This window comes from Sorex araneus, chromosome 5 (genome assembly GCF_027595985.1).
Source record: "Sorex araneus isolate mSorAra2 chromosome 5, mSorAra2.pri, whole genome shotgun sequence".
Classification (NCBI taxonomy): Eukaryota; Metazoa; Chordata; class Mammalia; order Eulipotyphla; family Soricidae; genus Sorex; species Sorex araneus.
In genome coordinates, this window is record NC_073306.1 from 184,231,590 (window position 1) to 184,259,315 (window position 27,726).

Here is a 27,726-nt window from a genome sequence, read left to right on the forward strand (position 1 = left end):
AGAGGCCAACTGGCTGGAGTGTGTGAACCCTGACTGGTTCTTCACACTGCATGACCCTGCAAGCATCACCAGGGGTGATTCCTGAGCTGGGAGTAGTCCCTGAACATCTCCGGGTGTGGCCCTAAAAACAAAGCGAAATACACAGTAAAGCCCTCCCCAAGGTAAAACAAAAGCTGAAGGCTAGGCGCCGTGGGATTTAGAGTAGCTATATTTAAGAGAGTTCAAGGTATATATATGATTGCGTTCAGCATAGATGATACTCGGCACAAAGAGGGCCGGTTGGCTTCACATGTGGATCTACTTTTTCTTCTTCCGCAGATTGTACACAAGGGAAGGAGGCCTCTTGGTTTTGTAGGCGACGCTCTTCCTGATGCGCTCTCCTTTGACATGAACAATGTGTGGCAAGAGAGGGGCCCGGACTGTCAGAGCCGTTCCCTGAGGTGTGTAGCCTCGGAGTCGCAGCCTGTCCTTAAACTGCGGTGTCACGGCGACCCAGCCTACACAGACACGCATCAGAGCACAGCGCGGTTAGCAGCCCGCCCAGAAGAACAGCAGAACAATGCTCAGGCACACCCTAAAGCAGGTTCCTGCTCTCTTTTATTCGTTTTTTTTATATTTTCCCTTTATTATAATTATTTTTTTCCGGGGCAGGGGCACACTCGGCGGTGCTCAGGGGTTACTCCTGGTTCCGCACTCAGGAATTACTCCTGGTGGTGTTGAGGGAAGCAAGTATTGAACCTGGGTCAGCTGCCTGCAAGGCCAGTGCCTTACCTGCTGGGCTAACTCTCTGGCCCCTATTTTCTCTAGGAGGGTATTTTTTTTTTTTTTCTTTTTGGGTCACACCAGGCAATGCTCAGGCACTTCTGACTCTGCACTCAGGAATGACTCCTGGCGGTGCTCAGTGGACCGTATGGGATGCCAGAGATCGAACCCAGGTTGGCTGTGTGCTAAGGCAAATATCCTATCCACTGTGCTATCACTCCGGCCCCTATTTTCCCTAATTTTGGGGCCTCACTTGGTGGTGCTCTGATGTCACTCCCAGCTCTGTGTTTGGGGGACTATGTGGTGCTGGGGCTTGAACCGGGCCACCTGCATGCAAAGCATGTTGCAGCCCTTCATCTCTCTGGTCCATCTTTAATTCGATTTTGTTTTTATTTTTTGAATTGGGGAGGGATATTAGGCCATACCCGTTCAGGGGACCATATATATGAATGAGGGTTGGCCAAGTGAGCAAGTGCCATTCCTCCTGTACTGTCTCTCACCACTTTCCCTGGATTAAAAACAAGTAAAAGTGGCTGGAGAGATAGTACAGTGGGTAAGGTGCTTATCTTGCATAGAGCTGACCCCAGTCCAAATCCCTGGCACCGCATATGGTCCTCCAAGCACCACCAGGGGTCATGCTCAACACTGCTGAGTGTGGCCCATAGAGGGAAGAAAAAAATAGGGCAATTGTGATTCCCCTTTCTCCCTCCCTCTTCAAACGAACCATAAAGAAGTGCGTGGCGTACAATTACCTGCAGAGGAAAACTTGATGTCAGCTACTGCTTCAGTGTCCCCAAGTCCTTCTTCTAAAGTAATGTCTTCAGCGACAAGAGGGGGAAATCCCGCCATGCGTTCCTTCCCCCCCTCCGGAACCTGCCATTGAGATGAAGCAAAGGTGTTTAGAGAATGTTTAGAGAGTGACACATAGAGCAGGTGATTCTGCGCTGGGGTGCAGCAACGAGAGGAGGCCGGAGGGTCACCTTGCCAACGGGCACAGGCTGGCACGCACCTGGCGGAATTGCCTGCTTGAAGAACCTTGCTTTAGTTTCCATGTCTTTTTGTTTGTTGTTTGTTTAGGGGCCTCACCCAGGGATGCTCAGGGTCTACTTCCGGCTCTGCACTCAGGGATCACTCCTGGTGGTGTTTGGTGGCCATGCAGGGTACAAGGCAAGTGCCCTGCCTTCTGTACTGTCTCTCCAGTCCCAGTTTCCACTGTTACTGGATTACTGCTGGGCAGTTAAGGTAACTTCCAAATACCTTAGTTCTTATAGGCCTGGATGGCAACCATGATTACTGCCTCCTAACAAGTCAAGAGGATGTGTAGGATCCCCTCTATGATTTTTTGGCTGTTCTTGTTTGAGGGTTTACTCCTGGCTCTGTGCTCTCGGATCACTCCTGGCAGTGTTTGGGGACCATATGAAATACGGGGGACTGAACTAAGCTGATCACTTGCACAGCAAGTGCCTTAAGCCCAATACTCACGAGGGAAATTTTAATACAGGTTGACGGAAGGAGTTTGTAGAACAGGAGTGGAGAGGTAAGCATCTGGGATTAAGAACTTGGAAAGGGCTGGTGCACATGATTTGTATGTGTGTGTGGGCACCACACCTGGTGATGCTCAGGGCTGACTCCTGCCTCGGTGCTTAGGGATCACTCTTAAGAGGGGCTTGAGGGGCCAAATGGGGTGCCGGGGATTGAACTTAAGTCAACTGCATGCAAAGTAGTGCCCTACCCACTCTGTAATGGCTCTGGTCCCAAGGTGCATATGATTTGCATGCAGGATGCGCAGGTTCGATCCCTGGCACCAAATGTTCCTCTCAGCACCAATTTGGGAGTAATTCAGCAGTCCCTGAGTATGGCCCCAAAGTCCCCCATGGTGGAGCAATGCTGCCACTGCTGGAATGTGGTTGGCCCCGCCAAAGAACTCAATTTTTTAAAATTCCTTTCCTTTTTCTGTGGGGAGGGGCCTTTGGGTCAGGGGCAGTTCCTGGCTCTGTGCTCAGGAGTGACCCCTGGCAGTGCTTGGGTGGTGCTAAGATTGTACCTGTCAGTTGCCTGCAAGGCAAGTGTCTTACATCCTGTTACTATTTCATGGGCCCTGTAACTACATAATTTATGATGCTCTCAATGTTTTGGTTGAGGAGGCACCTCCAGCAGTGCTCAGGGGCTATTCTTGACTTTGCACTCACGAGTAGGCTCTGACAGTGCTCGGGAGATCCTATGTGGTGCTGGGGATTTTGAACCTGATGCCTGGTAAACATCTGTACTATCTCTCTGGCTCTGTAACAACATATTTTCTTTTTTTATTTTTTTGCTTTATGGGTCACAGCTGACAATGCACAGGGGTTACTCCTGGTTCTGTACTCAGGAATCACCCCTGGAAGTGCTCAGAGGACCATATGGGATACTGGGAATGGAACCCGGATCAGCCACATGCAAGGCAAACGCCCTACCCGCTGTAGTATTGCTCCAGCCCCTGTAACAACATATTTACATAGCCACATGTGACTGCCATATTGAACAAAACAGCTCTGTAGCTGTTCTTGGGTCAGCCCACCCAAATATTCCCTTTCTTGTACCCACTTCTCTGTAGCGTCCCAATCCTAGCAGGATGGAGGGCGAGCTGACTGAGAGCCTAGGTTTCCTGAGAGGGGCTGTGGATGCGTGATGGTGCCTGACCCTGCGACACACTTGCCTCACCTTGAGCAACATGTGACCCGCGTGCTTCTCATACACAGCCTCTGCCTTGTCGAGGGAAGTAATGTGCACAGGGAGGAAGTTGGAAGCCACAACTGTAAACCAAGCTGATTGATTTCCCTTAAAAAAGAGAAAAAGTTATTTTATACAAGGGCTGGAGAGAGAGTGCAGTGAGTAAGGTCCTTACCTTGCATGCAGCCAACCTGGGTTTGATCCCTGACATCTCACAGGGTGCCTCAAACCCAGCCACGCATGATCTCTGAGCACAGAGCCAGGAGTAAGCCCTGAGCATCACTAAGTGTGGCCCCCAAACAAAACAAAACAAAACAAAACAAAAAAAACCCAACAGCAACAAAAATGGTTTTTACACACTGGAAAACTAGAGAAACTCTCACAGATTACAGGATATACTTACAAAAGATAATTAACACCAAGGCTCCTTTGTGAACTCTGGGCTGACAGCTGTACCAAACTACAGTAATGCCCCAAGAAAGGGGGATACACAGATTTTAACAATTTAAATAAAACTCTGATTCCTTCTTATTGTGCTTTTTTTTTGGGGGGGGGGGGTTAGGAGGGGGCTGCCAAGTGGTGTTCAGGGTCCTAAGAGCCACTCCTGGTGATACCTGGTCAGCAGTTCAATGTTAGGACCCAAGGATCAGGTGCTCCTCAGTTCCTGCAGTGCTGGGGACCACCAGGCTACCCTGCCAGTGCTTGGGGGCCTCCAGCTCTGCACACCGTGATGTTTAGGAGGTCGCTTGGTGCTGGGGATAGAGCCCCGGCAGCACTCTCTCCTGACCCCTTTTCTGTTGCTTTGTGGATGTAGCACTGTAGCACTGTCGTCCCCTTGTTCATTGATTTGCTCGAGCAGGCACGAGTAATGTCTCCATTGTGAGATTTATTGTTACTGTTTTTGGCATGTTGAATACGCCACGGGTAGCTTGCCAGGCTCTGCCATGCGGGGGGGATACTCTCGGTAGCTTACCAAGCTCTCCGAGAGGGATGGAGGAATCGAACCCGGGTCGGCCACGTGCCAAGGCAAACGCCCTACCTGCTGTGCTATCCCAGTGCTTTTGCTTTGTGGATATCATTAAGAAAATGCTTCATGGGGACTGGAGAGATTGTACAAATCTTGCATGTAGTTGACCCTGGTTTGATTTGCAGCATCACTGGACAGGACCCTGAGCACTGATGGCGTGGTCCCAAAACCAAAATAAAAAATAACATAAAATGATTAAAAAAAAAAAAAAAGTAGGGACCAGAGAGATAGTTCAGTAGGTGGAGCACCTGCCTCGCATTTGGCCAACCCAGGTTTGATCTCCGGTACCCCATATGGTCTTCTGATGCCCACCAGGAGTGATCCCTGAGCACAGAGCCATGAGTAAGCTCTGAGCACTGCCAGGTGTGTCCCCACTTAACCTCCCAAAGAAAGAAAGAAAAGAAAAAAAAAGAAAAGAAAATGCTTTGTAGTTCTTGGGCCAGGGAAGTAGTTCAGGTGGCAAAACACATGCTCAGTGTTTGAGGGTCAGAGTTTGATCCCCGCATCCCACTGCCCACCCGGCCCTGCACTGCTAGGTGTGGCCCCTGTGAAAACAAGGGCTTCATTACCATAACCAGAAGAAAACACAGCGAGCTTTAACTGGCCCAATACAAAGTTAAGTTAAAAAATATTAGTGCCGGGGCTGGAGCGATAGTACAGAGGGTAGGGCATTTGCCTTGCACGCAGCTGACCCGGGTTCGATTCCCAGCATTCCCTATGATTCCCCAAGCATTGCCAGGAGTAATTCCTGAGTGCAGAGCCAGGAGTAACCCCTGAGCAATGCTGGGTGTGAGATACCTGGACAGGCTGAGCACATGCAAAGCATGAGAGAGGCCTGGGCTCCACCCCGAGCACCGCGTGTGTCCTAAGTTCCGTCAGGAATGACCCACAAATACCAAGATAAGCCTCTGAGCATGCCAGGTGTGGCCCCCAAACAAAACAAAACAAAATCGAAGTATTAACATTTGATAGTTCGAAGAGCCAGAGCACATGCTTTGCATGCGGGAGGACATGCACTTCCCACTCCTGGTGCTTCGTGGTCCTCACGTGGCTCTGGGAGTGACACCCATCCACTGAGCCAGGTGTGGCCCCCAATGAAAGAAATTACTGTTCGCTGGGCTGGGCCTGCCTTGCCTGTGTGAGGCGCCAGGTCTGATCCCTGGCATTACAAAAGAAAAAGCAATAAATAACCCTCATAACATTCCATGGGCTTTAAGGAAATATAAATGGATTTTAAGTTAAGTATTCAACAACTTCAATAAGAAGCACCTGTGTTTCATTTTTTCAATTTTTCAAAATGGTAATTAGTTTTTGTTATAGTTTTGCTTTTTTATTAGGTTTACATTTATGAGATTCTGCCCCCAAGCCGGGCTGTCTTCACTGGGGCCCCTCAGAGGGGGACGGGTTATCTTTTCCTCCCAGCCCCAAGCAGAGCCCTGGCAGCTGAAGACCTCCGGAACCAGCCACCACCATGCTTAAGGTCACTCTCCACACGCTCAGACGAGCCTCACGCATGAAGGAACCGGCAGAGAAACTCAGGTGTGTGGGACCCGGGACTGAGATCTCCAAGTCTGCTCGGATTGGGACTGGGCCTCCTCCACCCAGATCCCCCTTTTCCAGTAGCTAGGCAGTCACACCCACAAACTGCCCCTGCTGCTGTGTAATCCCATCAATGGCCAAGATCCAGAGACTATAAAACAAAGCTCCTGGAAGTATGCGACCTCTTATTGCCTAGTTCTCCCTCTCAGAGAACCCAACAAGCTATGGAGAGTATCCTGCCCACACGGCAGAGCCTGGCAAGCTCCCTGTGGCGTATTCAGTATGCCAAAAATAAAGGCAGATGGGTCTCATTCCCCTGACCCTGAAAGAGCCTCCAGTGCGGCACCGTTGGGAAGGTCGAGTAAAGAGAAGCTGCTAAAATCTCAGGGCTAGGACGAATGGAGACGTTACTGGCGCCCAATTGAGCAAATCGATGAACAACGGGATGACAGTGATACAGTAATTATATACTCTAAAATCTCCAGATTAATGCTTTGTGATTACCAATTTATTGGGGGGGGGCGTGAGGATGGGTTACACCTGGCAGTATTCAGGGTTTACTCCTGGCCCTGAAAGCAGGGACCACTCCTGGTGGGGCTCATACTATCATATGTCATGCTGGGGATTGAACCTGGGTTGGCTGCATGCAAGGCAAATGCCCGATATGCTATACTATTGGTGCAGGCCATTGAGGACCAAATTTAATTTAATTTAATTTAATTAATTTATTTTTTTGCTTTTTGGGTCACACCTGGTGATGCACAGGGGTTCTCCTTGCTCATGCACTCAGGAATTACTCTTGGCAGTGCTTGGGGAACCACACGGGATGCTGGGAATCGAACCCGGGTCGGCCTCATGCAAGGCAAACACCCTACCCACTGTGCTATCACTCCAGCCCCTGAGGACCAAATTTAAACAGAGCATTTGTTTATGTATCATGGGATTAAAATCATGGAATTTATTTAATGCATATTAACTATATACCTAAAGGTCTATCCCATGGTTGCTTAATTTTTTCCCGCTCACATCCCCTTCTCACCAAAGAAATGCAACAGAGGTGAGCACCACCAGAAACCTCTCGGATTCATCATGCAGTGTATTTGGAATTCATTTTTGGTGGGTGTGCATTCAGAGAGAGACCTTTTATTATTGCCAATTTTTTTTTTTTTTTGGTGACTGCCCCCTCCACCTCCCCAGAGTTACACAATCCTATATGGAATCACAATACATATAGGGTCATGACGTATACATTTGCATATGCATATAGACTTTCCTTACCTGCAGGAAGTCAATGCGGCCTATGGCACCCAAAAATAGAACCATTCCAGGTTTAAGCACAAAAGTTCTTGGGACAATGGAGTGTGTAGGCAAAACAATGTTTACTTCTTTTTCTGTTAATAGATTCAAGATCTGTGAAGCAAAGGCAGACTTTAAAAGAGAATTCTCTTAATTGAACATATGAGATATTGTAATTTATCTGTAAGGTAAAAAGATAAAAAATATTAGACTTCAGAACAAGGGAAAAATGGAGGCTGGAGCAATAGTATAGTGGGTAGGGTGTTTGCCTTTAATGTGAGAGAGGGAGGAGGGAGAGGGAGAGAGAGAGAGATAGGAAGGGGGGGAGCAAGGAGAGGAGAGAGGAGAGGAAGATGGAGAGATAAGAATTCTTTGGCTTGTAAAGACAGTTATTAAATAGTGTGAACGTTTAGAAAAGGCAGGAGAGAAGATACAAAATTCAGATAAGATATAAGAAATCCAAATCTATTTCAAAGAAGGAACAGAAAGAAGTATAAGTTGGTGAAAGCTAGTAATACATGGAAAGGAAAGGACTATTAATCACAATACTGAAACCCCTTGAACTCTTTTCAGCAGAAACCCTAATACTTCCATTGATTCCAAAGTTCGATTTGGCTTGGGAACTAACTGGTTTACAGCACCAAATGATATAACTGACATGGAAACAAACCGAGAGAACTTTTTTTTTTTTTTTTTTTTTTTTGCTTTTTGGGTCACACCTGGCGATGCACAGGGGTTACTCCTGGCTCTACACTCAGGAATTACCCCTGGCCGTGCTCAGGGGACCATATGGGATGCTGGGATTTGAACCCGGGTCGGCCGCGTGCAAGGCAAACGCCCTACCCGCTGTGCTATCTCTCCAGCCCCCAAACCGAGAGAACTTTTATATCTAAAAATCCGAGGGTCTCATTTTGCTGGATAATATATTTGGTAAATATTTCCTTTTCTGATGGTTTGATAAGTGCATTTGACTGAAGTAATTGCTGTTCCTGAACTGAGTCTAAAAGAGAAGAATTCGTTGAAGTTAGGGGACAAATAAAATAGCCTATCAGGCTGAGTTCTTGCAGGGGGCTTGGGCTTGATCCTGGCACCACAGTCCCCGAAGCACAGAGAGAACAGTACCCCTAAGCCCCCACCATATCAGAAATGCTGGGGGTATCCTTGCCTCCATATAAAAATTAATTAGTTTAGGGGCCAGATAGTATAGGAGTTAAGGTGCTTGCTTTGCAAGCAGCTGACTTGGGTTCAATCCCTGGCACTCACTCCATATGGTCCCCAGAGACCACTAGGAGTGATCCCTGAGCACAGAGATGAAGTAAGCCCTGAACATCACTGGGTGTGGCTCCAAAACCAACAACCACAAAATCAATACATACACAATTTTCTTTTGTGATTCCAGGGGTGTCATAAAACCAGTGAGCATCTTTCACATCTTGCAGGGTCAGTTCCACTCGCTCCCTAGATTTATCAGCAACTGGAACAGGTTCATTTTCCATGTCAAAGGCAAGAGCGTCAGCATCAAACTCAAAGTCAGCTCTGTCCCGTTCTTCTGAATACAAGAATGTTCTTCCAACTCTTCCTAGAACGAGTTAGACTGAGATGATTAGTCAGTGCTTTGAAGCTTTTGACTCCAGGCAGTTATTCCTAAATCTGCTTTCAGTGAGTGATTAACAGTAAGTACTGTCTATAGAAGTGAGACTAAATGCTCATTTAGCAGACTCTTGAAATGATCAAGAGTGTGTGGCCACTCAACACCTTTACTGCAAACCACAACACCTAATCAGAGAGAGAGAACAAAAGGGAATTCCCTGCCATAGTGGCAGGGTGGGGTGGGGGGAGACGGGACTGGAGAGGGGGGGAGGGATGTTGGGTTTACGGGTGGTGGAGAATGGGCACTGGTGAAGGGATGGGTTATCGAACTTTGTATGGGGGAAGCATGAGCACAAAGATGTATGGATCTGTAACTGTACCCTCACGATGACTCTCTAATTAAAAATAAACTAATAAAAAAAAAAAAGAGTGTGTGGCCAGCTGTGTGAGGAGAATTGGCGATCTATTGTTTTTAGTATAGGAAGGTTGTAAAGAGGTAACAAAGAAAGGGGGCAGTAATTTACAGCTGGTGTATAGATACTGGTTTGCTCAGTGAAAACACTTTTGTTGCTAACAATGATGAGGTGATTAGTGTATGTTTCCATTCCTGGATTTCTCCAAGGATCTTATCTGCTCTCTTGTTTTCCTTCCTTTTTTCTTTTATTCAGGCTGTAGTTTGGCCATACCCAGCAGTGTTCCAGGCTTATTCCTGGTTCTATGCTTAGGGATGACTCTTGGCAGGCTCAGGGGATCGTATAGGGTGCTGAGGACCGAGCCTGGGTCAGCTGCATGCAAGGCAAGTGCCCTATCCACTGTACTATGGATATGTACTGTTCCTCTGGCACAGGAACCCAGGTGTGTGTAATCCCATCAACGACCAACATCCAGAGATTTAAAAGCAAGCTCCCAGGAGCAAAAATATCCCAAAGCGGCTGTGTGATATAACCTACTTCTCCCTCTGGGAGAAACTGGCAAGCTACTGAGAGTTTCCTGCCCCCATGGGAGAGCCTCGCAAGCTTCCCATGGTGTATCCATATGCCAAAGCCAGTAACAGGCTGGGTCTCATTCCCCTGACCCTGAAAGAGCCTCCAATGCGGCATGGTTGGGAAGGCCGAGTAAAGAGAGGCTTCTAAAATCTCAGGGATAGGACGAATGGAGAGGTTACTGAGACTGCTTGAGAAATTCGACCATCAACGGGATGATGATGATGATGATGATGATGAAGTGGGAGTCTTTGTCTCTAGAAAGGCTCCAGGAAGAGGAACACTTCCAGAAAGACAGTTCCTCTTAGGTGCTCAACAAAGAATATTGGCACAGACCTAATAAAAGTGTTTCTGTAGAAGATGCTTACCTACGACATAACCATGCTTTTTCAAGAGATTAAGTTGATTTTGTTCCTGCTCACTCAGATCTTTTTCATCTTTAGTTGCCTCTCTTTTCAGCCTTTTTTGCCTTTCAAACATTCTGTAAGGAGTTGGGTTGCAAATAGGAAACTTCAGAAGGTTTAAAGTAGTTCCTGAAATTCCAAAAAACACATTTTTAATGAGCACAGTGTGAGAACAGGAATCAGGAGATTAAAAACTCTCCCAGAGAAGAGTTAAGATATTGTGATCATTCCACTTACTTTCAGGACAGCGCCCTGGAAAATTCCTACCTTACAGATGAGGGAATAGGCTCAAAGACCAGCTCACGAGTTAAACTCGAATTTGAATCTGTACATCTGTTCTCTTTCATTTTCAGCCCACCGTCATTCAGTATAAAAGTACTTTTCTGCAGAGGCGCCGAGACAGCTCAAAGAGCTAAAATGCTTGTTTTGCTTTGGACACCCCAACACCAAATGAATTCCCTGCGTACTTTCGGGTATGTCCCCCAAACTAAAAGCACTTCTGATTTCTACACTGGGTGGCCCCTTCTGGCTGGGGGGCTGCGACAACGCCCCAAAGACCAAGGTAGAGATCAACCACTATCAAATGGCTGTCCACTGGTTTCCAAGGAAAAATGGGGCAGGTGCTGGTGGACCACGAGGTGCTTCGGCTTGAACCCAGGCCTCCTACAGGGAAAGCCTGCATGCAGAATGTTGAGCTATCTCTTTGGCCCTACATAAGCTTCTTTTGGAGGCAGGGATGGGGGTTTGGGTCACACCCAGCTGTGCTGAGGGTTTATACCTGACTCTGAACTCAGGGATCACCATACGGGGTGCCGGGGATCAAACTTGAGTGGTCTGCAGTCAAGCACTTTACCTGCTGCATTATCCCTTTGGCCCCAAAGAATGTGTGTGTTTGAGCTACACCCAGTGTACTCAGGTGACCATAGTTGGTACAGGGGATAAAACTGGGATCATTAGCAATGCCAAGTCAAGCTCCTTAACTTCTGTATTATCTCTCTGGCCGTCCTATGCAAATTTCTTAGGTTGTTTTCTCAAAAAAAAATTTTTTTAAATTTTAATTTCTATGCTGTAACTGGTTATGCTCAGGGATTACTCCTCGCAGACATATGGGGTGTCAGAAGTTGAACCAGGGTAAGTCTGTGTGCAAGGCAAGTGGCTTACTGTCTCTACTTATCGAGATAGTTTCTTCTTAACAAGCGACACATCATACTGCATTAGGGAATCTCTTGAATCTCAAATATCTTGAATGTGCTGAACAAATTTAAGTCTGAAGAGTAAAACTGAGGAGTGGATACAGGGTCACAAAGTACAAGGGTTTCCTTTCTTGAGAAAGGTAAGGGGAGCAGTTACTGTGCTGTCTCCCTTTCCCCCTTCAGCACCCAAAACAGTGATGTGGCACAGCCCTGCTCCAGAAACATTTTTTCTAGAAGACCACAACGTTCACTGAATTTCTGTGCACAAAGCTAACCTGGACGAGATATGTGTGAATCAGGGATCTGCTCTGGTTTGGTTTTGCTGGGGGGTCGCCCTGCAGTGGTTGTCCTCTTGTAAGGCAAACGCCTTACCTACCCTCTGGCCTGTTTCTCAGACCCCAAGGGAATGACGGTAAAGGGCAGGTTCCAGGCCGACCCTGGCGGATCTAAGGAAAGATCCATTAGGTGCCCGGGCAACCTGTAAAAACACAGGTCCGGCTTCTCAGAAAAGAAAGGGGAGGGGAGGGGTGAGCCTCGGAGGCTCACCTGGCCAGGGGGAGATGGTGGCTCTGTCGATGGCCTCGGCACCCTTGGCGATGCAGTAGTCGGACTCCAGGAGCGTGTTGAAGAGCGTGGACTTGCCCGCGTTGGTGGCGCCCACCAGGTAGACGTCGCCGCGATAGCGCCAGGAGCGCTGCAGCGCGGAGATCAACTCTTCCACGCCGTAGCCCGTCTTGGCGCTGATCAGCCTCACGTCCCTGAGCACAGGGCGGGCCCCGGCCGAGGGATTCGAGTCCGCCGCCCCGTCCCCCGGCCCGTCTCCGCGGGGATGCGGGGAGCCCCGCGGGTCTGCGGGCGGCAGCAGCCCAGCTCGGGCACATTCGTCCCGGAGCCGCTCCCGGAGCCGCTGCCGGTAGTTGGGCGAGTCCTGGGGCAACAGGTCCACTTTGTTGCCCAGCACGATCAGCTGTTTGGGGCCCACCAGCGCGGGCAGGTCCGGCAGCAGGGCGTCAGGGAGATCCAGCAGGTCCACCATGTAGAGGACGAGGGCGGGCCCGGGCCGCCGCAGCGCGGAGCTCACCAGCTCCAGGTACTGCTCGCGACTCACCTGCAAGCGCAGGGCGCGCCGGTGGTGCACCAGCAGCCAGCAGCGCTGGCACACGGTCCGCGCCGTCGCGCTGCTGAGCTTCTCGCCGGGCACGTAGCCCGGCAGGCCAGGGTCCTGGCAGTGCAGCTCCGCCCCGCACCCCGAGCAGCTGAGGCCGCTGGGCGGCACGGGCCAGTCCGGGTGTCCCACCACCGGGGGCGCCCGGGGCTTGGCGCGTAGCCTCCGAAGCCAGCGCTCCTCTCGCCGCTGCAGCTTCTGGCGCTCCTCCTCCTCCTGCCGCTGCTGCAGCTCCCGCAGCTGCTCTTCGAGGGCTGGTTCGGGCTCGGGCTCTGCCACGTACTCGGGGAACAGAAAACGCTCCTCTGGGTCATCCCTTCCTTCGAAACCCGTCACTGTCGTCGGGCCACGAGGAGGAGGAGGAGGCCCGCGCCCCAGGTGCGACGGGCGCTCCGAGGAGTCGGCGGCCGCACATCTCCTCCCGTGGAGTTGTTCCCGGAGGCCCGCGTGCGCAGCCGTGGGCGCAGACCGCCGCCAGGACACCAGCAGCCCGCGGGCCAGGCGTGCAGGCAGCATGGGGAGGGCGGCGGGGTGCGCGCGCAGCCGGGTGAAACACGCGAGGAAACCCCGGAAGTACCTGAGCTGTCATTTGTCCGCCGTCCCACTTAGGCGCTGCCCCTCGCGTCTAGTCCCGCGAGCTCTCGCGATGAAAGCCTGAGGATTTTTTTGCTTTTGTTTCCCCTCCCCCGCCCCCGCCGCCTTAAAGAACTCTAGGCAGCTCTAGGCAGGGGGATGGGTACTCTGGCGACGGGGGTGGTCGTGTCTATATGTATGTTCATGAGAAATATTATCAATATTTTGTGAACCAAAAACAAAACAGAAAACCCAAGGCTGGGGTCGGAGCGGGTTGCCTCGCACGCGCCTGACCCAGCTTCGATCCTAGATACCGCAGAGTCCCCAGAGCCCACCAGGAGTGGTTCCTGAGCACCGCCAAGTGGCTCCCGTACTGAAAAATAAAAAAATCCTAAACAGACAGCGCCCCCCGCCACTCCGCCCCCCCCCCCCCGGTTGTAGACTTAGCCCGAGTTGAGCAGTAGGCAGGAGCGGCTACGGCTCGAATAAATATCATCGATAGCAGCTTCCTGCTTGGGGCCTTTGGAAGTGCCAAAAAAAAGAACAAAATGCTGCGGGCGCCTAATGAAGATCTTTTAATAAAAAAAATCATTTATGCCTTTATTTTCTGCAGGTGCCCCGTTATCTGTGCAACAACGTTGAAAACTTAAGTTAGCGGAGACCAGGCTGGAGGAGGTTCGCTCCGCCAAGGGGTGGCCAGCGCCCCCTACAGGGCGCGGGCGCAAGCCGGACTCCCGGCTCCCGACTGTCGTTGGCGCACGCGCGGACCTGCGGCGCGGGAACTTGGGGGCGGCCTCTGACGCGGAGCATTCTGGGAACGCCGGAAACGGAAGTCGCTTCGGCTTCTGGTGCCGGAGTTGTGGGTGCTGCGTGCCTCCTTTCTGGTTGCTACAGTAAGGCGCTCAGGAATCAGTCGCCAAAATGTATGACGCCGACGAGGGTAGGTGACCACGCAGGACAGCTCGCGGTGACCCTAAGGAGAGAAGATGGGGGGGGTTGCCGGAAGAATCGAGGGTCTGCGGAGCCCCGGGAGGGTCCTCGGCCCACTCCCCCCTGGCGGGAACGAAGCCGGGATTGTCGGGTGGAGGGAGCTCATCACGGGTATTGAGCGGAGTCGACGTTCCGCGTAGGGCTCTGCTCTCGGCTCCCGAGCAGGGCCGAGGCTCCTGGCGCCGCAGTGGTGCTCAGAAGGCAGGCAGGTTCCTTTGCCCTTCTGTGATTTCTCCTGAAGCCGGAGTTTGCTTTTTTATCGCATAGCGAGAGAGTTTTGAGCGTCAGTTTGTGCCAGGGATTGTGCCACACTCTGGAAATATGCCGGACACAGTATTGTGTGTGTGTGTGTGTGTGTGTGTGTGTGTGTGTGTGTGTGATATTTCCCCCCTGCCCCCCTGCGATCCTGAGTTTCCAGTATCTAGTAAAGATGGCCTTTAAACTTACTCTTCACAGGTCTCTGATACCGAGCAGGGCTAATAAAGCGTCTTTTCACGTGAATTAGTCGTGGCTAGTGCATTTTTCATGTTGTTATTTTTCAAGTTTCCTTCCCCTCCTCCGCAGCTCCCTTTCTTCTTTCTTTCTTTCTTTCTTTCTTTCTTTCTTTCTTTCTTTCTTTCTTTCTTTCTTTCTTTCTTTCTTTCTTTCTTCCTTCCTTCCTTCCTTCCTTTCTCTTTTTCTTTCTTCTTTTTATCCTCTCTCTGTAAGGTAAACAGTCACAAAGCTGTTCATGATTGGGTTTCAGTCATACAGTGTTCAATCACCCATCCCTCCGCCAGTGTACATTTCCCACCCCCAATATCCTCAGTTTCCCTCCTACCATCCCACCGCCACCCCCACTTCCCTCAATGTCAGACCTCTCTCTCTCTCTCTCTCCCTCTGTCTGTCTGTCTGTCTGTCTGTCTCTCCCTCTCCCTCTCTCCCCTCTCCCTCTCCCTCCCTCTCCTTATGGGCATTATGGTTCGCAATACAGGTACTGAGAGGTTATTATTTCTCCACAGCTATTTCAAGCTTCATTTTCTTCTAGTTTCCAGTTCCTTGGAATGAGAGATAATCTCATTTTCCTCCAAGCCCTCAGCTTCTTCGGGAAGAAGATACAAGCAAAGTTTCAGTTTACAACTCCCTATCCTGAATCTATAGACATTTAGTAGTATCAAAGCACTGTATTCTATTTTGTGAAAGAAGAATTTAGAAATGATGGTTTTTGTTTTGTTTTGGGGCCACACCTGGCAGATCTTAGCGCTTACTCCAGGCTCTGTGTGCTGGGATCGCTCCTGGCCAGGCTCAGGGCACCGTATGTGGTTCCAGGGATGGAACCCGGGTGGGCTGTGTGCCAAGGCAAGTTTCTTATCCACTGTACCTTTTCTTTGGCCCCCAGAAAACAATTTTTAACTTAATATTTTGCATAGGTCGTATATTTCCAGGGCTCACAAATCAGGACACATTAAAGTAAGGGTTTTCTCTTTCATTTTTTATTTGTGTGTGGGACTCAACAGCAGTGCTTAGGGATCACTCCTGATCCTAAGCTTAGGGGCTCAGTATATGGTGCCAGGCTTCAGCTGGGGTCTGTGTGCAAGGCAAGCACCTTAACTGACCTCTCTCGGACCTCGAGATTTCATTCTTTTTTTTTTTTTTTTTGCTTTTTGGGTCACACCCGGTGATGCACAGGGGTCACTCCTGACTCATGCACTCAGGAATCACCCCTGGCGGTGCTCAGGGGACCATATGGGATGCTGGGATTCGAACCCAGGTCGGCTGCGTGCAAGGCAAATGCCCTACCCGCTGTGCTATTGCTCCAGCCCCGAGATTTCATTCTTGTTCACCATCTTTTCCATGTAAACTTCTCCACAGTAACTAACCACTCCTCAATAGGAAAGGTTCCTCTCTCATTAGGGCTTTATTCGTACCAAAGCATATTCAAATGGAATCTCTTCCCTTTTACACAAAAATAACACTTGAGACTTTTTTGTACTTTTGCTTTATGTTTGTAGGTGTACATATATATCTGAGAGTTCTTTATTATTGCATAGCCATCTCCCTTTTTTGTGGAGCGACCTACTTTGAATACATAGCCCATAAATTAAGCATTATTATCATTACAGGTTTTTGGGCCCCACTGAGTGGTGCTTAGGACTCACTCCTGCCTTGTTTATTGTTTGATTAGCTGAAATTTGTTACTTTCTGGTTTTTTTTTGCTTTGTTTTGGGGACACACCTGGCAGTATTCAGGAGTTACTCCGGGCTCTGCACTCAGGAATTACTCCTGGTGTTGATTGGGGGGACATGGAACTCCTGGGACCCAACCTGGGTTGACTGAGTGCAAGGCAAATGCTGTGTACTATCTCTCCAGCCCTAATTGCTAGTTTGTTTTGAGTTTTGTTTTTGGGTGACACCTGACTTTACCCTCAGGGGACACTCCTGGCAAACTTAAGGAATTTTATGGGATGCTGGGGACTGAACTTGGGTTGGCCACAAGTGCCCTCCTATCTCTCTGGCCCTGTTTACCTTTTAACTTGTGGTTTATGCATTTACAATACTGTTAATTATGCTTTTCATGCATATATCTTCAACACCAGATCAATCACCAGAGAGCTACTTCCTTCCACCAGTGTCCTAAGGTCCCTTCTCAGTCATCCTCCCCATGGAAGCTCTATAGAAAAGAAGTCTCTAGTTCCAATGACTTAGGCCATTTGTTCCCTTACTATGTTTCTTTAATCCCACATGAGAAAGGTCTTTCTTTTTGAATTGTGGAGGTGGTGATATCTACATACCTACAGATGAATAAAGTCAAACTCCTCACTTTGTCCTTGACGGAGTTCCACCCGGCATAGGGAATTTCTTTTTTTTAAATTTTCCAATAGAACTTTTCTATTTTCTAAAAAGGTTAAAAAAAAGATAACAAAACTGAAATCCTGAAATTCCACAAAATTTTAAATCAGTGATAAGTCAATAAAATTTTTTTTCAAAAAGTGTTTAAAAGTCAGATTAACTGACATTTAGGAAAGGTAAAGGGTTGCTTTTTATTTAACAGAGTAAATATGTTTCTGCTACTTTAAAATCGTAGGAACACGATGTTAAATAGTAGGATCTTATGGCAAATGAACACAATTTTTATTTTTGATTTTGCAGATATGCAATATGATGAGGATGATGATGAAATCACTCCAGATTTGTGGCAAGAAGCATGCTGGATTGTAATCAGGTAATTACTTAGATTTTTTTGAGGGGGGAGCAGTAAATGTTTGTGGTACTAGGAACCATTAGATTCTTTTCACCCCCAGATTTATTTTTCTTCTTTTGTTTTAAAATTTCCCCTCCCCTCCCCTTCCTTATGATGATGACCAGAGTCCACCGCAGGGATCTGGGACTATATGGAATCTCACGGGTTGCTCAGGTTGAACCTGTGTCGGCTGCGTGAAAGGGAAGCAGCCTGCCCACTATACTACTTCTCTGGAATTCTATATTTTGCATTTTTACAGGAAGAGGAGTATTTTGACTATAGATGGGGGGAAAAAAAAGAGGTATTTAAAAAATTGTGATAGAGGTCAGAGTGTGAGTACAGCAGGTAGGGCGCTTGCCTTGCAAGTGGCCGACCCGGGTTCAGTCCCCAGCACCCCTTACTGAAACCGCCAGGAGTGATCCCTGCGTGCAGAGCCAGGAGTAAATTCTGAGTACCACTAGGTGTGGTCCAAAAACAAAAGAAAAAACAAAAAATATTTGAGATAGATTACTCAGATTATACCATTGTAGACAGCAGTTTATTTATTTATTTATTTATTTATGCTTTTTGGGTCACACCTGGCGATGCACAGGGGTTACTCCTGGCTCTACACTCAGGAATCACTCCTGGCAGTACTCGGGACCATATGGGATGCTGGGAATCGAACCCGGGTCGGCCGCGTGCAAGGCAAATGCCCTACCTGCTGTGCTATTGCTCCAGCCCCAGACAGTAATTTTTATTTATTGTAAAATAAACTAATTCTCTGTAGAGGGGTAAATGCTTGGTAGTGCTGAGGGGACCTTAGCAGTGTTTGGGGGACTGTGCGGTGTCAGGTATCAACCCAGAGCATACGCTTCAATCATTTGCTGGTACATATCTCCTTAACCTTTTTGAATTTTTTACACTTTAGTATATACCTACTTTAACTGTTGTGAGAATTTTTTATAATGTCAAATGATCATCCCAAACTGTTGACGAGCATGGGACCCAATTTCTAATATTGATGACCATAGTTGGTTGAGTATCATATGGGGTCTTGACCTGTGACCACTTCGAGGTTTTCCCATCCATGATCTCGGATGGGAGCATGCAAAGACTGGGCTGTGCATGTTGCTTAGAAAACTGGTGTGTGCTGGAGAGACAGTACACTGGTGGGTAAGGCTCTTGCCTTGAACATGGCCAGTCCAGCTTTGATCTCTGGCACCACGTAAACCTTGAGCAAGTTGCAAGTGTCCTCTGAGCACAAAGCCAGGAATAAGCCCTGAACACAGCTGGTGTGACCCCACACCAAGTGGGCTGGGGAGATGGAACAGTGGGTAAGGTGCTTGCCTTGCATGCGTCCTGTCGGCGCGCTCCCTGGCACCCGCTGTGGTTCCCCGAGTGCTGCCAGGATGGTTTCTGAGTGAAGAGCCTGGAGTAAGCCCTGAGCACTGCCTGGTGTGGGCCCCCCAACCCAAACTAAGCCAAACTATACAAAAAGAAAATTGACGTGAGTAAGGGCAGGGGTTGGGAAGGGCCGGGGGCGGGGAGGCGGAAATCTGTGTAGTCACTAGAGAGTAGATACTAGGAAGTGTTGTCACAGGTGCGGGAGTAATAGAGTGCAGGAGTTGAAATACGGGTGTACTGTGCTGGTAGGGCAGTTCTGACCACTGTGGGGTGATGAAGATAATCTAATAATACTCAGGCACGATGTTAAATCTCTGAGCTTTTATAGTCTCTGAAGTCTGTGTGGGTAGTAGTGAGGTGTGATGCATTCAGATTTCTCTTAGGCTTCCATCATAGATTTAAAAAATTGTTTTGGATGTTTGGGTCATACCTGCCAGTGTTCAGGGGTTACTCCTGGCTCTGCACTCAGGAATTACTCCTGGTGGTGTTTAGGGGACCATAGGGGACACCGGGTATTGAACCCAGGTTGGCTGCATGCAAGGCGAACGCCCTACCCGCTATCACTCCAGCCCCATCTTAGATTTTTATGAGACATTTTTCCCAAACCTGAACTGAGCAGATATCCTTCCTATAAACAGGTGTGTCTACTTCAGATTGTTCGGGTTTCACTGTGATTTGTGTATTATATAGCTAAGTCTGGTCTCTTACCATGCCTTACCATGCTCTCTGTGTGTGTGTGTGTGTGTGTGTGTGTGTGTGTGTGTGTGTGTGTGTGTGTATGTGTGTGTGTGTCCCCGTCTGTGTGTGTCCCCATGCCAATGTCCCTAGCAGTACATGGCGGGAGTGGTGTATAGTGACAAGGGATCAAACCCAGGGCTTTGAGCATGCAAGACCAAGGGTTCTAGCTCTTCATCTGATCCCATTTTTTTAAAGCATCTGTTAGTGATTTCAGTTATGTAACTTATCCTCACCCAGGTAGAACTAATTTTTTTTTCTTTTGGTTTTTGGGTGGCACTGGATGGTGCTCAGGGCTTTCTCCTGATTCTATCTAGGTATCACTTCTGGTGGTGCGTGGGGGACTGTATGTGGTGCTGGGTGGCTGTGTGCAAGACAAGTGCCCTGCCTGTTGCTCTGCTCTCCATCCCCTAGAACTAGTAATCTTTAAAATGGAAATTCTTACACATATTCGTATTTTAGTCATCAGTATAGTCATCCACTTGTATTCAAATAAGAGTTCTTTTTTTTCTTTTTGGGTCACACCCAGCGTTGCACAGGGGTCACTCTTGGCTCTGCACTCAGAAGTTACCCCTTGTGCTCAGGGGACCATGTGGGATGCTGGGAATCGAACCTGGGTCGGCTGCATGAGAGGCAAATGCCCTACCCACTGTGCTATTGCGCCAGCCCCTCACACTGCACTTTTAAGTTTTCTTTTTTTTTTTTTCCTGATAGTTTTTCAGAAAATACTTCAAGGAGGTTATGTTTTGCTTTAGTGTTTTATCCCTAAATCTTGTTAGCCCAAACTTAATATGTTCTACAAAAAAAGCGTTTCTCATTTCACCCCTTTTTAGAGACTTCATGGTAGTTTGTGCAGTGGTGGGTGTAAAGTGCTTGGTATTAATGAGTATTTGTTGAATTTGTTGAGTTTAATTTATATTTATATCGACATAACTTACATAGGAAATATGCTAGAAAACATCAGCATTGCAATTAATTTTGAACTCATTATTTTCCCAGTTCCTATTTTGATGAGAAAGGCTTGGTCAGACAACAGCTGGATTCTTTTGATGAGTTTATTCAGATGTCTGTTCAGAGAATCGTGGAAGATGCTCCACCTATAGACCTGCAAGCAGAAGCTCAGCATGCCAGCGGAGAAGTGGAAGAACCGGTAGGACAGTTGCTCTAATAAAGTGTAGCATAAGTGAAAGGAGAGTTGGTTTGAAAATTCAGTCCTCTCACCTAGCTTTACAGGCGCGGGTGTGTTAGCAGTATACTTAGGGCATCTTCACTTAGCTCAGGAGAGCCATAGAGATAGGTCAGTGTTTGCAGGAGGCCCAGGGTTCTGCCAGGAGTGAATTCCCCAAGCCCTGAGTTGGAAATAGACCCGATCTTATCCAGTTGTGGCCCCAAAAGAAAAACCAAACAAACAAAACCAAAAAAAGCAAAACACCCCACAAAGTTCATGGCATATTCTTGTTTTTTAATTTTGGCTTTGGGGCCACACTTGGCATTGCTCATGGCTTATTCTTGGCTCTGTGCTAAGGGATCACACCTGGTGGTGCTGGGACCATATAGGGTGCCAGGGATTGGATCTGGAACAGCTGTGTGTAAGTTAAGTGCCCTACCCACTGTACTATATCTGTGGCCCTTATTCTTGCCAATGGAGAGATATATTGAAAAAAATTGGGGGTGGTGCCCACACCCAAAAGTGTTCTAGGGTGAGAACTTGCGTGCTAGGGATTGAAGCCAGGCCTTCTGCAGGCACAGCCCCGCATGCTCACGTCCTCCCCTACTTGGGCTGTGGACTGACCTGTAATTCTCGGTTGGAAGTTCTCAGTAATACTTAATAAGGTTTTTTTTAAAAATACGTTTTATTAAAGAATTAAATTTGTCTTTTTCTGTGTTTTTGTTAATTAGATTTTGTAAAGTTTGAATGGTCTGAATTTACTTTTGTTTTCTGGTTATTTTGTACGAAGCAGAGGGCATATGAAACTTAAGTAATGCGAATGCATTTTAACTGCTTGATGCAAACTTGGAGCATGAGATACCGCTACTCTTTTAGTGTATTGTCTCTTTTTGTCTTTTACTTTAAGATAGTCAAGTATAAAATTTGACATTGGTGGAATATGAATACTGATTTTTAGAGAGTCCTTGATGGTAAAATGGGCTGATTCTTTATAGAATTTCTGCTCAGAGTGTCAGTACTTATGGGATTATGAAAACTTGTATTGGAAAGATTATTTACTCATTTCACATTCCTTGGTTTTATTTCAGCCAAGATACTTGTTGAAGTTTGAGCAGATCTACCTCTCCAAGCCTACCCATTGGGAAAGAGATGGCGCTCCCTCACCAATGATGCCCAATGAGGCCAGATTAAGAAATCTCACGTAAGGGAGAATTTTTCTAGTGACTGATAATGAAATGCTGTTCAGAAAATGTAGTTCTAACCAGCTGAAGTTTTATCAAGTACCATACTGTTAACTTACTTGCAGTCTGCTTTTACTTTTAAAGGTATTCTGCTCCACTTTATGTTGATATAACAAAAACAGTTATTAAAGAAGGTGAAGAACAACTTCAGACTCAACATCAGAAAACTTTTATAGGAAAAATTCCAATTATGCTGCGTTCAACATACTGTCTATTGAATGGCTTAACAGACCGTGATCTTTGTGAATTAAATGAATGTCCTTTAGATCCTGGTGGCTATTTCATTATTAATGGATCAGAAAAGGTATAGTATTATAGTATTATTTCTTTTAATCATAATTGTGTTTCAGATTATGAAAGTTGAAATTAAATAGTAAACTTTTATACAGACTAATTTGGAAATGCGAGTTGAATCATTGAGGGAATGATGGCTAACTTTGTATGTTAAAAGTTTGCTGTGTACTAGAAATGTGTACTAGAAGTTGGGTCAGTTGTATGAATTTTGTTTTTTTTGAAGAATTTATGAAAATGGAGTTTTGTGAAATTCTAGAATTAAGGAGTCAGTGAGCCACTTGGGATCACATTAATATGTAGATTTTACTCATTTTGCGCCAATGGCTTGTGAGTTTTTCAGACTTAACATTTTTTACTTTATCTTATAGGTTCTGATTGCTCAAGAGAAAATGGCAACAAACACAGTCTATGTGTTTGCCAAAAAAGATTCAAAATATGCCTACACAGGAGAATGTAGGTCGTGTCTGGAGAATTCTTCCCGACCAACCAGCACTATTTGGGTCAGCATGTTGGCAAGAGGGGGACAGGTACGGATTGGGTCCGATACTATCGGGTTTATTCCTTTATTCTAGTTCCATAGCTTAAACAGTCTTCATATTTTTTTTAAATTATTTATTTTATTGAACCACCATGTGGAAAGTTACAAAGTTCTCAGGCTTATGTCTCAGTTATATAATGCTCAAACACCTGTCCCTTCACCAGTGCCCATATTCCACCACCAAAAAGCCCACTGGACCTCCCAACCCCCACCCCCCACCCCTGCCTGCGTAACTGATAAACTTCACCCCATTTTCTCTTTACCTTGATTACATTCTTTTTTTTTTTTTTTTTTTTTGCTTTTTGGGTCACACCCAGCGATGCTCAGGGGTTACTCCTGGCTTTGCACTCAGGAATTGCTCCTGGCAGTGCTTGGGGGACCATATGGGATGCCAGGGATCGAACCCGGGTCGGCCGCGTGCAAGGCAAACGCCCTACCCGCTGTGCTATCGCTCCGGCCCCTACCTTGATTACATTCTATATTTCAACACAAAACTCACTATTGTTATTGGAGTTTCCCCCCAAAAAAAACAGCCCTACTGAGAAGAAAGCTTTGATAATTAGTGTTCCATTGCTGAGAATAAAGAGATATGAAGTCTTTAGGTTTAGGATTTCTGTATTTTAGTATTTTAATAATTAAGTCCAGGGAGATTTATGTTAGAAATTGCATAATTTCTCTTCCTGGGGCAGTACGGGTCAATGGCTTAGTTCACAGTCCAGAGACATGACTGCAAGCAGTTTCTGGGACCAAAAGTAGTCTAGTTGGCTTCTGGATCGTGGTCAATCAGCAGCAAAAGCGGCTACACGGGTCGAGTCTCGGTGGAGCGTGCACTGGTATCGGCCCTGGCCTGAGATTGCCCAAGCATCCCGCTGTTCCAAGTACATAACTCTCTTTTTTTTTTTTCTCCTTCTCGCGCCACCAAGTTTGTACTTGCTTATAGTCCTCATAATAATGGCGGATGCCACGCCGCTTCTCCCGACAAGGGAAAAAGAACCAAGAGAGAAGGATATTTCCTCTCCTCGGCCAGCGTGGGGCTATGGCTTAGTTCACAGTCTAGAGACATGGCTCAACAGTCTTCATTCTTAGAAAAGCTTTTCTGAACCATTTTATTAGTATGATGCATTATAGTGTTTATTGATGGGTGTATAACAAATGATTGTAGTAGCAGCGTTCTCTGTGAGTCTGGAACCAAGGTATTGCTTCTGTCAGTAGGCTGCAGTCAAGGTGTTTGCCCGTTGAAGCAGACACAGTCTCGTTCACGTGGTGTTGGGAAGATTCAGTGCATCATGTGCTACTGATTGTCTCAGTTCCTTGCTGACTTACTGACTAGAAGCCTCTCTCAGTTTTGAAGCATTAAAATGTTTATTGTATGTAAATGGAAGGGTGGGATGGGTTCCAAGTGCAAATATTTGGAAAAAGAGTTCAAGCATTTTATTAGGTCGTGAGAAAAGTTGACCTGAATTCTGGAGGACAGATATTCGGGCGATAGTCATGGTAACTGTGGCAAAACAAATAAGGGTTGAGAAGGGAAAACTATCTGGTTTTAGTAAAAGGTTTGGTATAAAAATGAGACAACAGGGGCCTGAGCGATAGCACAGAGGGTAAGGTGTTTGCCTTGCACTCGGCCGACCCGGGTTTGCCGACCCGGGTTCGATCCCTGGCATCCCCGGCATCCCATATGGTCCCCTAAGCACTGAGTGCAAAGCCAGGAGTAACCCCTGAGCATCGCTGGGTGTGACCCAAAAAGCAAAAAAAAAAAAAAAAAAAAAAGAGACAACAGTCTAAGCTTTCTCTTCAGAGCTTCTGGGTGATACAGTAGGGAACTTTTTTTTTAAAGAGTCGGAACACTTTATTTACTTATTTGTTTATTTTGGCTTTTTTGGGTCATATCTGGCGATGCTCAGGGGTTACTCCTGGCTCTGCATTCAGGAATTACTCCTGGCGGTGCTTGGGGGACCATATGCTGCAAGGCAAACACCCTACCTGCTGTGCTATCACTCTGGTCCCACAGTAGAGAACTTCTACAGTTTATTTTTAGAACCCAATGAATATATTTTATTTTATTGTTTTAGTGAAGCAAGATGGTTTTTATTGAATAAAAATTGCTTAGATGTCAGAGGGGAGAAAGAGAGGAACTACATGTTCAAGGGAGAACGTGGGCTTGGAGGGCACGCCCAGTGAATTCATTTTTAGACAGTAAGATTTTTGTGCTTTTTTGTCTTGACTGGTGATACTTGGCCATGACCATGATCTTGAACTCATACATGGAAGACACTGAGTCATCTCCCCAGCTTTTATGTGCATTCTTACTAGTTTTTCCTTTTCGGGACCACACCTGCTGGCGCTTGGGGGATCATACAGTGCCAGGGATTGAACCTGGGGCTCCTGCACGCATGTTTGACTCAGCCAAGGAGTTACATCTCTCCAACTTCTTCAGTGTTTTTTTAAGAGCAATCTAGGAGGTGTATAGAACATGGGAGTATACTTCATGTGAAATACTATGTATTAGTGGTTCTTGTGTTTTAAAATGTGGGCATGGGCACTGGAGTGATAGTACAATAGGTAGGGCATTTTCCTTGTACACAGCCAACTTGGGTTCAATTTCTGGTATTCCATATGGTTCCCCTGAGCCCTGCAGGAGCAATTCCTGAGTGCAGAGTCAGGAATAACCCCTGAGTGCCACTGGATGTCAGAAAAAGAAAAGTAGGTATGATTTTTTTGTGCACACTAATGATGTATTTTTTTTTTTCTCTCCTAGGGCGCGAAAAAGAGTGCTATAGGTCAGCGCATTGTGGCAACTTTACCATATATCAAGCAAGAAGTTCCCATCATTATTGTGTTTAGAGCATTAGGTTTTGTGTCTGACAGAGATATTTTAGAGCATATTATTTATGATTTTGAAGATCCAGAGATGATGGAAATGGTAATGTGGAAGCAAAATGAGTATGTGGTGTTTATAAGAGGTTTAAGGTTACTAATGTGCTGGAGAGACAGTGGGTAGGGTTCTGTTCTTGCATGTGGCCAGTCCCAATTTGATCCCTGGCATCCTTATATGGCCCCTTGAGCATCACCAGGGGTAATAACATGCATAGCCAGGAATAACCCCTGAGCATCACCAGTTGTGGCCCCCAAACCAGAAGAAAAGAAAAAGTTAGCAACAGTTGAAAATACTGATACAACTGCCATGTTGCTGATAATGAAAACTGCCATGAAACTAATTTAGCTGTCAAAAGTCTCAACGCCACTTATTGAGTTAGAGAACACCTTCCAGTCTGCCTTGGCCTCTTTCCTAGTGATAATGGCATGAAATAAACTTGAAAAGTAGAGGCAGCCAGAGTTCTATGACATCAAGAAGAATTGGTATTAAGGACAAATTTAAAAGCGTATCACTTTGTCTTTCCAGTATATTTATTTATTTTGTTTGTTTTTTGGGTCATACCTGGTGGTGCACAGGGGTTACTTCTGGCTCTGCGCTCAGGAATTACTCCTGGCAATGCTCAGGGGACCATAGGGGATGCTAGGAATCGAACCCAGGTCAGCCGTGTGCAAGGCAAATGCCCTATCCACTGTGCTGTCGCTCTAGCCCCTGTCTTTCCAGTATAGACTCAATGAGGAATTGTTCAAGAGATCACACAGATTTGCCTCATTAAACAAAATGCACTTTTATCATTCAAGAAATTAAAAGGGTTCAGAAATTAGAAACCAATTTATGATTTGCTGTCTGGAGCAAGAGCACAGCGGGTAGGGCAGCTAACCCTGGTTTGATTCCTCCATCCTTCTCGGAGAGCCTGGCAAGCTACCAAGAGTATTCCGCCCGCACGGCAAAGCCTGGCAAGCTACCCGTGGCATATTCGATATGCCAAAAACAGTAACAACAAGTTTCACAATGGAGATGTTACTGGTGCCCGCTCGAGCAAATTGATGAACTACAGGATGACAGTGCTACAGACAATGCTACTACTATGCTATAGTAGAGTTGAGAGAGAAAATGAGTAGTTGATAACAACTTTTTTGTTTCTGGGTTTTGGTTCACACCCAGCAGTGCTACAGACTTAATTTTTGGCTCTGCACTCAGGAGTTACGCCTGGCAAGCTGGGCGACCACATGGGAGGCCAGGGATGGAACCCGGTCAGCCATATACAAGGCAGATCCCTGCACCCGCTGTTCTCCAGTCCCTGCGGAGCTTTGTTTGTAAACTTGTAATTTTGAAATAATTTCAAACTTTTCAAAAATTGACAAAGACCTCTGGCACTTCTAGTCATTTGTAGTAGCAAATTGTTTAGTTTGGGGGCCATATGTTCAGTTTTGGGTTTGTGCTCAGGGCTTCCTCCTGGGGGTGCTGTGTGACCAGGGGTTGAACCTGGGCCGCCTCCGTGTAAAGCACGCGCTCCAGCCTGTTGAGTTCTCTCTTTGGTCCCTGCAGCTTAGTAAATTTTGATTTAACTATTCTAGTTAATTTTAGTTCTTTAGAAGCCATTGTTCATTAAAATGTAAAAAACCACCAACACTATGGATATTGCCAGAAATATCTAGTTCTCTAAATTGTCTCTAAGTTTCAGGCTTGTTCACTAAGCGTCTGGTCTTTCTTGAACCCTCCAGCAGCCATTGGAGTTAATCTGGTTCTAAGAATTATTTATTCATTACATTCCGTCTGGTTTAAGAAGAAAATAGGAAAACCCAAAGAGGAAAAAGAGGAGAGCTAGGGGAAAGAAAGTATGATGTTGGGTGCTGGAGCGATAGCACAGCGGGTAGGGCGTTTGCCTTGCACGCGGCCGACCCGGGTTCAATCCCCTGCATCCCATATGGTCCCCCAAGCACTGCATTAATTCCTGAATGCAAAGCAAGGAGTAACTCCTGAGCATTGCTGGGTGTGACCCTCCAAAAAAAAAAAAGAAAGTATGAGGTTGGAGATAC

General features: G+C 46.8%; 2 protein-coding genes across 2 annotated transcripts in view; one reads left to right on the forward strand and one right to left on the reverse strand.

Moving 5' to 3' along the window:
• Positions 1–190: 190 nt before the first annotated feature.
• NOA1 (nitric oxide associated 1) lies at positions 191–13,361 on the reverse strand. The gene is made up of 7 exons (XM_004616453.3): positions 12,050–13,361; positions 10,275–10,439; positions 8,710–8,912; positions 7,316–7,447; positions 3,463–3,579; positions 1,515–1,635; positions 191–497 (listed from the first exon to the last, which is right to left on the reverse strand). The coding sequence occupies exons 1-7, from the start codon at positions 13,182–13,184 to the stop codon at positions 298–300; spliced, it is 2,073 nt and encodes a 690-aa protein (XP_004616510.3). The 5' UTR covers positions 13,185–13,361; the 3' UTR covers positions 191–297.
• Positions 13,362–14,042: 681 nt separating this feature from the next.
• The window catches only part of POLR2B (RNA polymerase II subunit B), a 45,246-nt gene continuing 31,562 nt past the window's right edge, over positions 14,043–27,726 (forward strand). Inside the window, exons 1-7 of the mRNA XM_055138912.1 lie at positions 14,043–14,181; positions 17,360–17,432; positions 20,571–20,721; positions 21,828–21,940; positions 22,065–22,284; positions 22,643–22,801; positions 25,571–25,735. Of these exons, the coding sequence (XP_054994887.1) occupies positions 14,163–14,181; positions 17,360–17,432; positions 20,571–20,721; positions 21,828–21,940; positions 22,065–22,284; positions 22,643–22,801; positions 25,571–25,735 (900 nt within the window). The 5' untranslated portion in view covers positions 14,043–14,162. The remainder of the gene's footprint in view (positions 14,182–17,359; positions 17,433–20,570; positions 20,722–21,827; positions 21,941–22,064; positions 22,285–22,642; positions 22,802–25,570; positions 25,736–27,726) is intronic.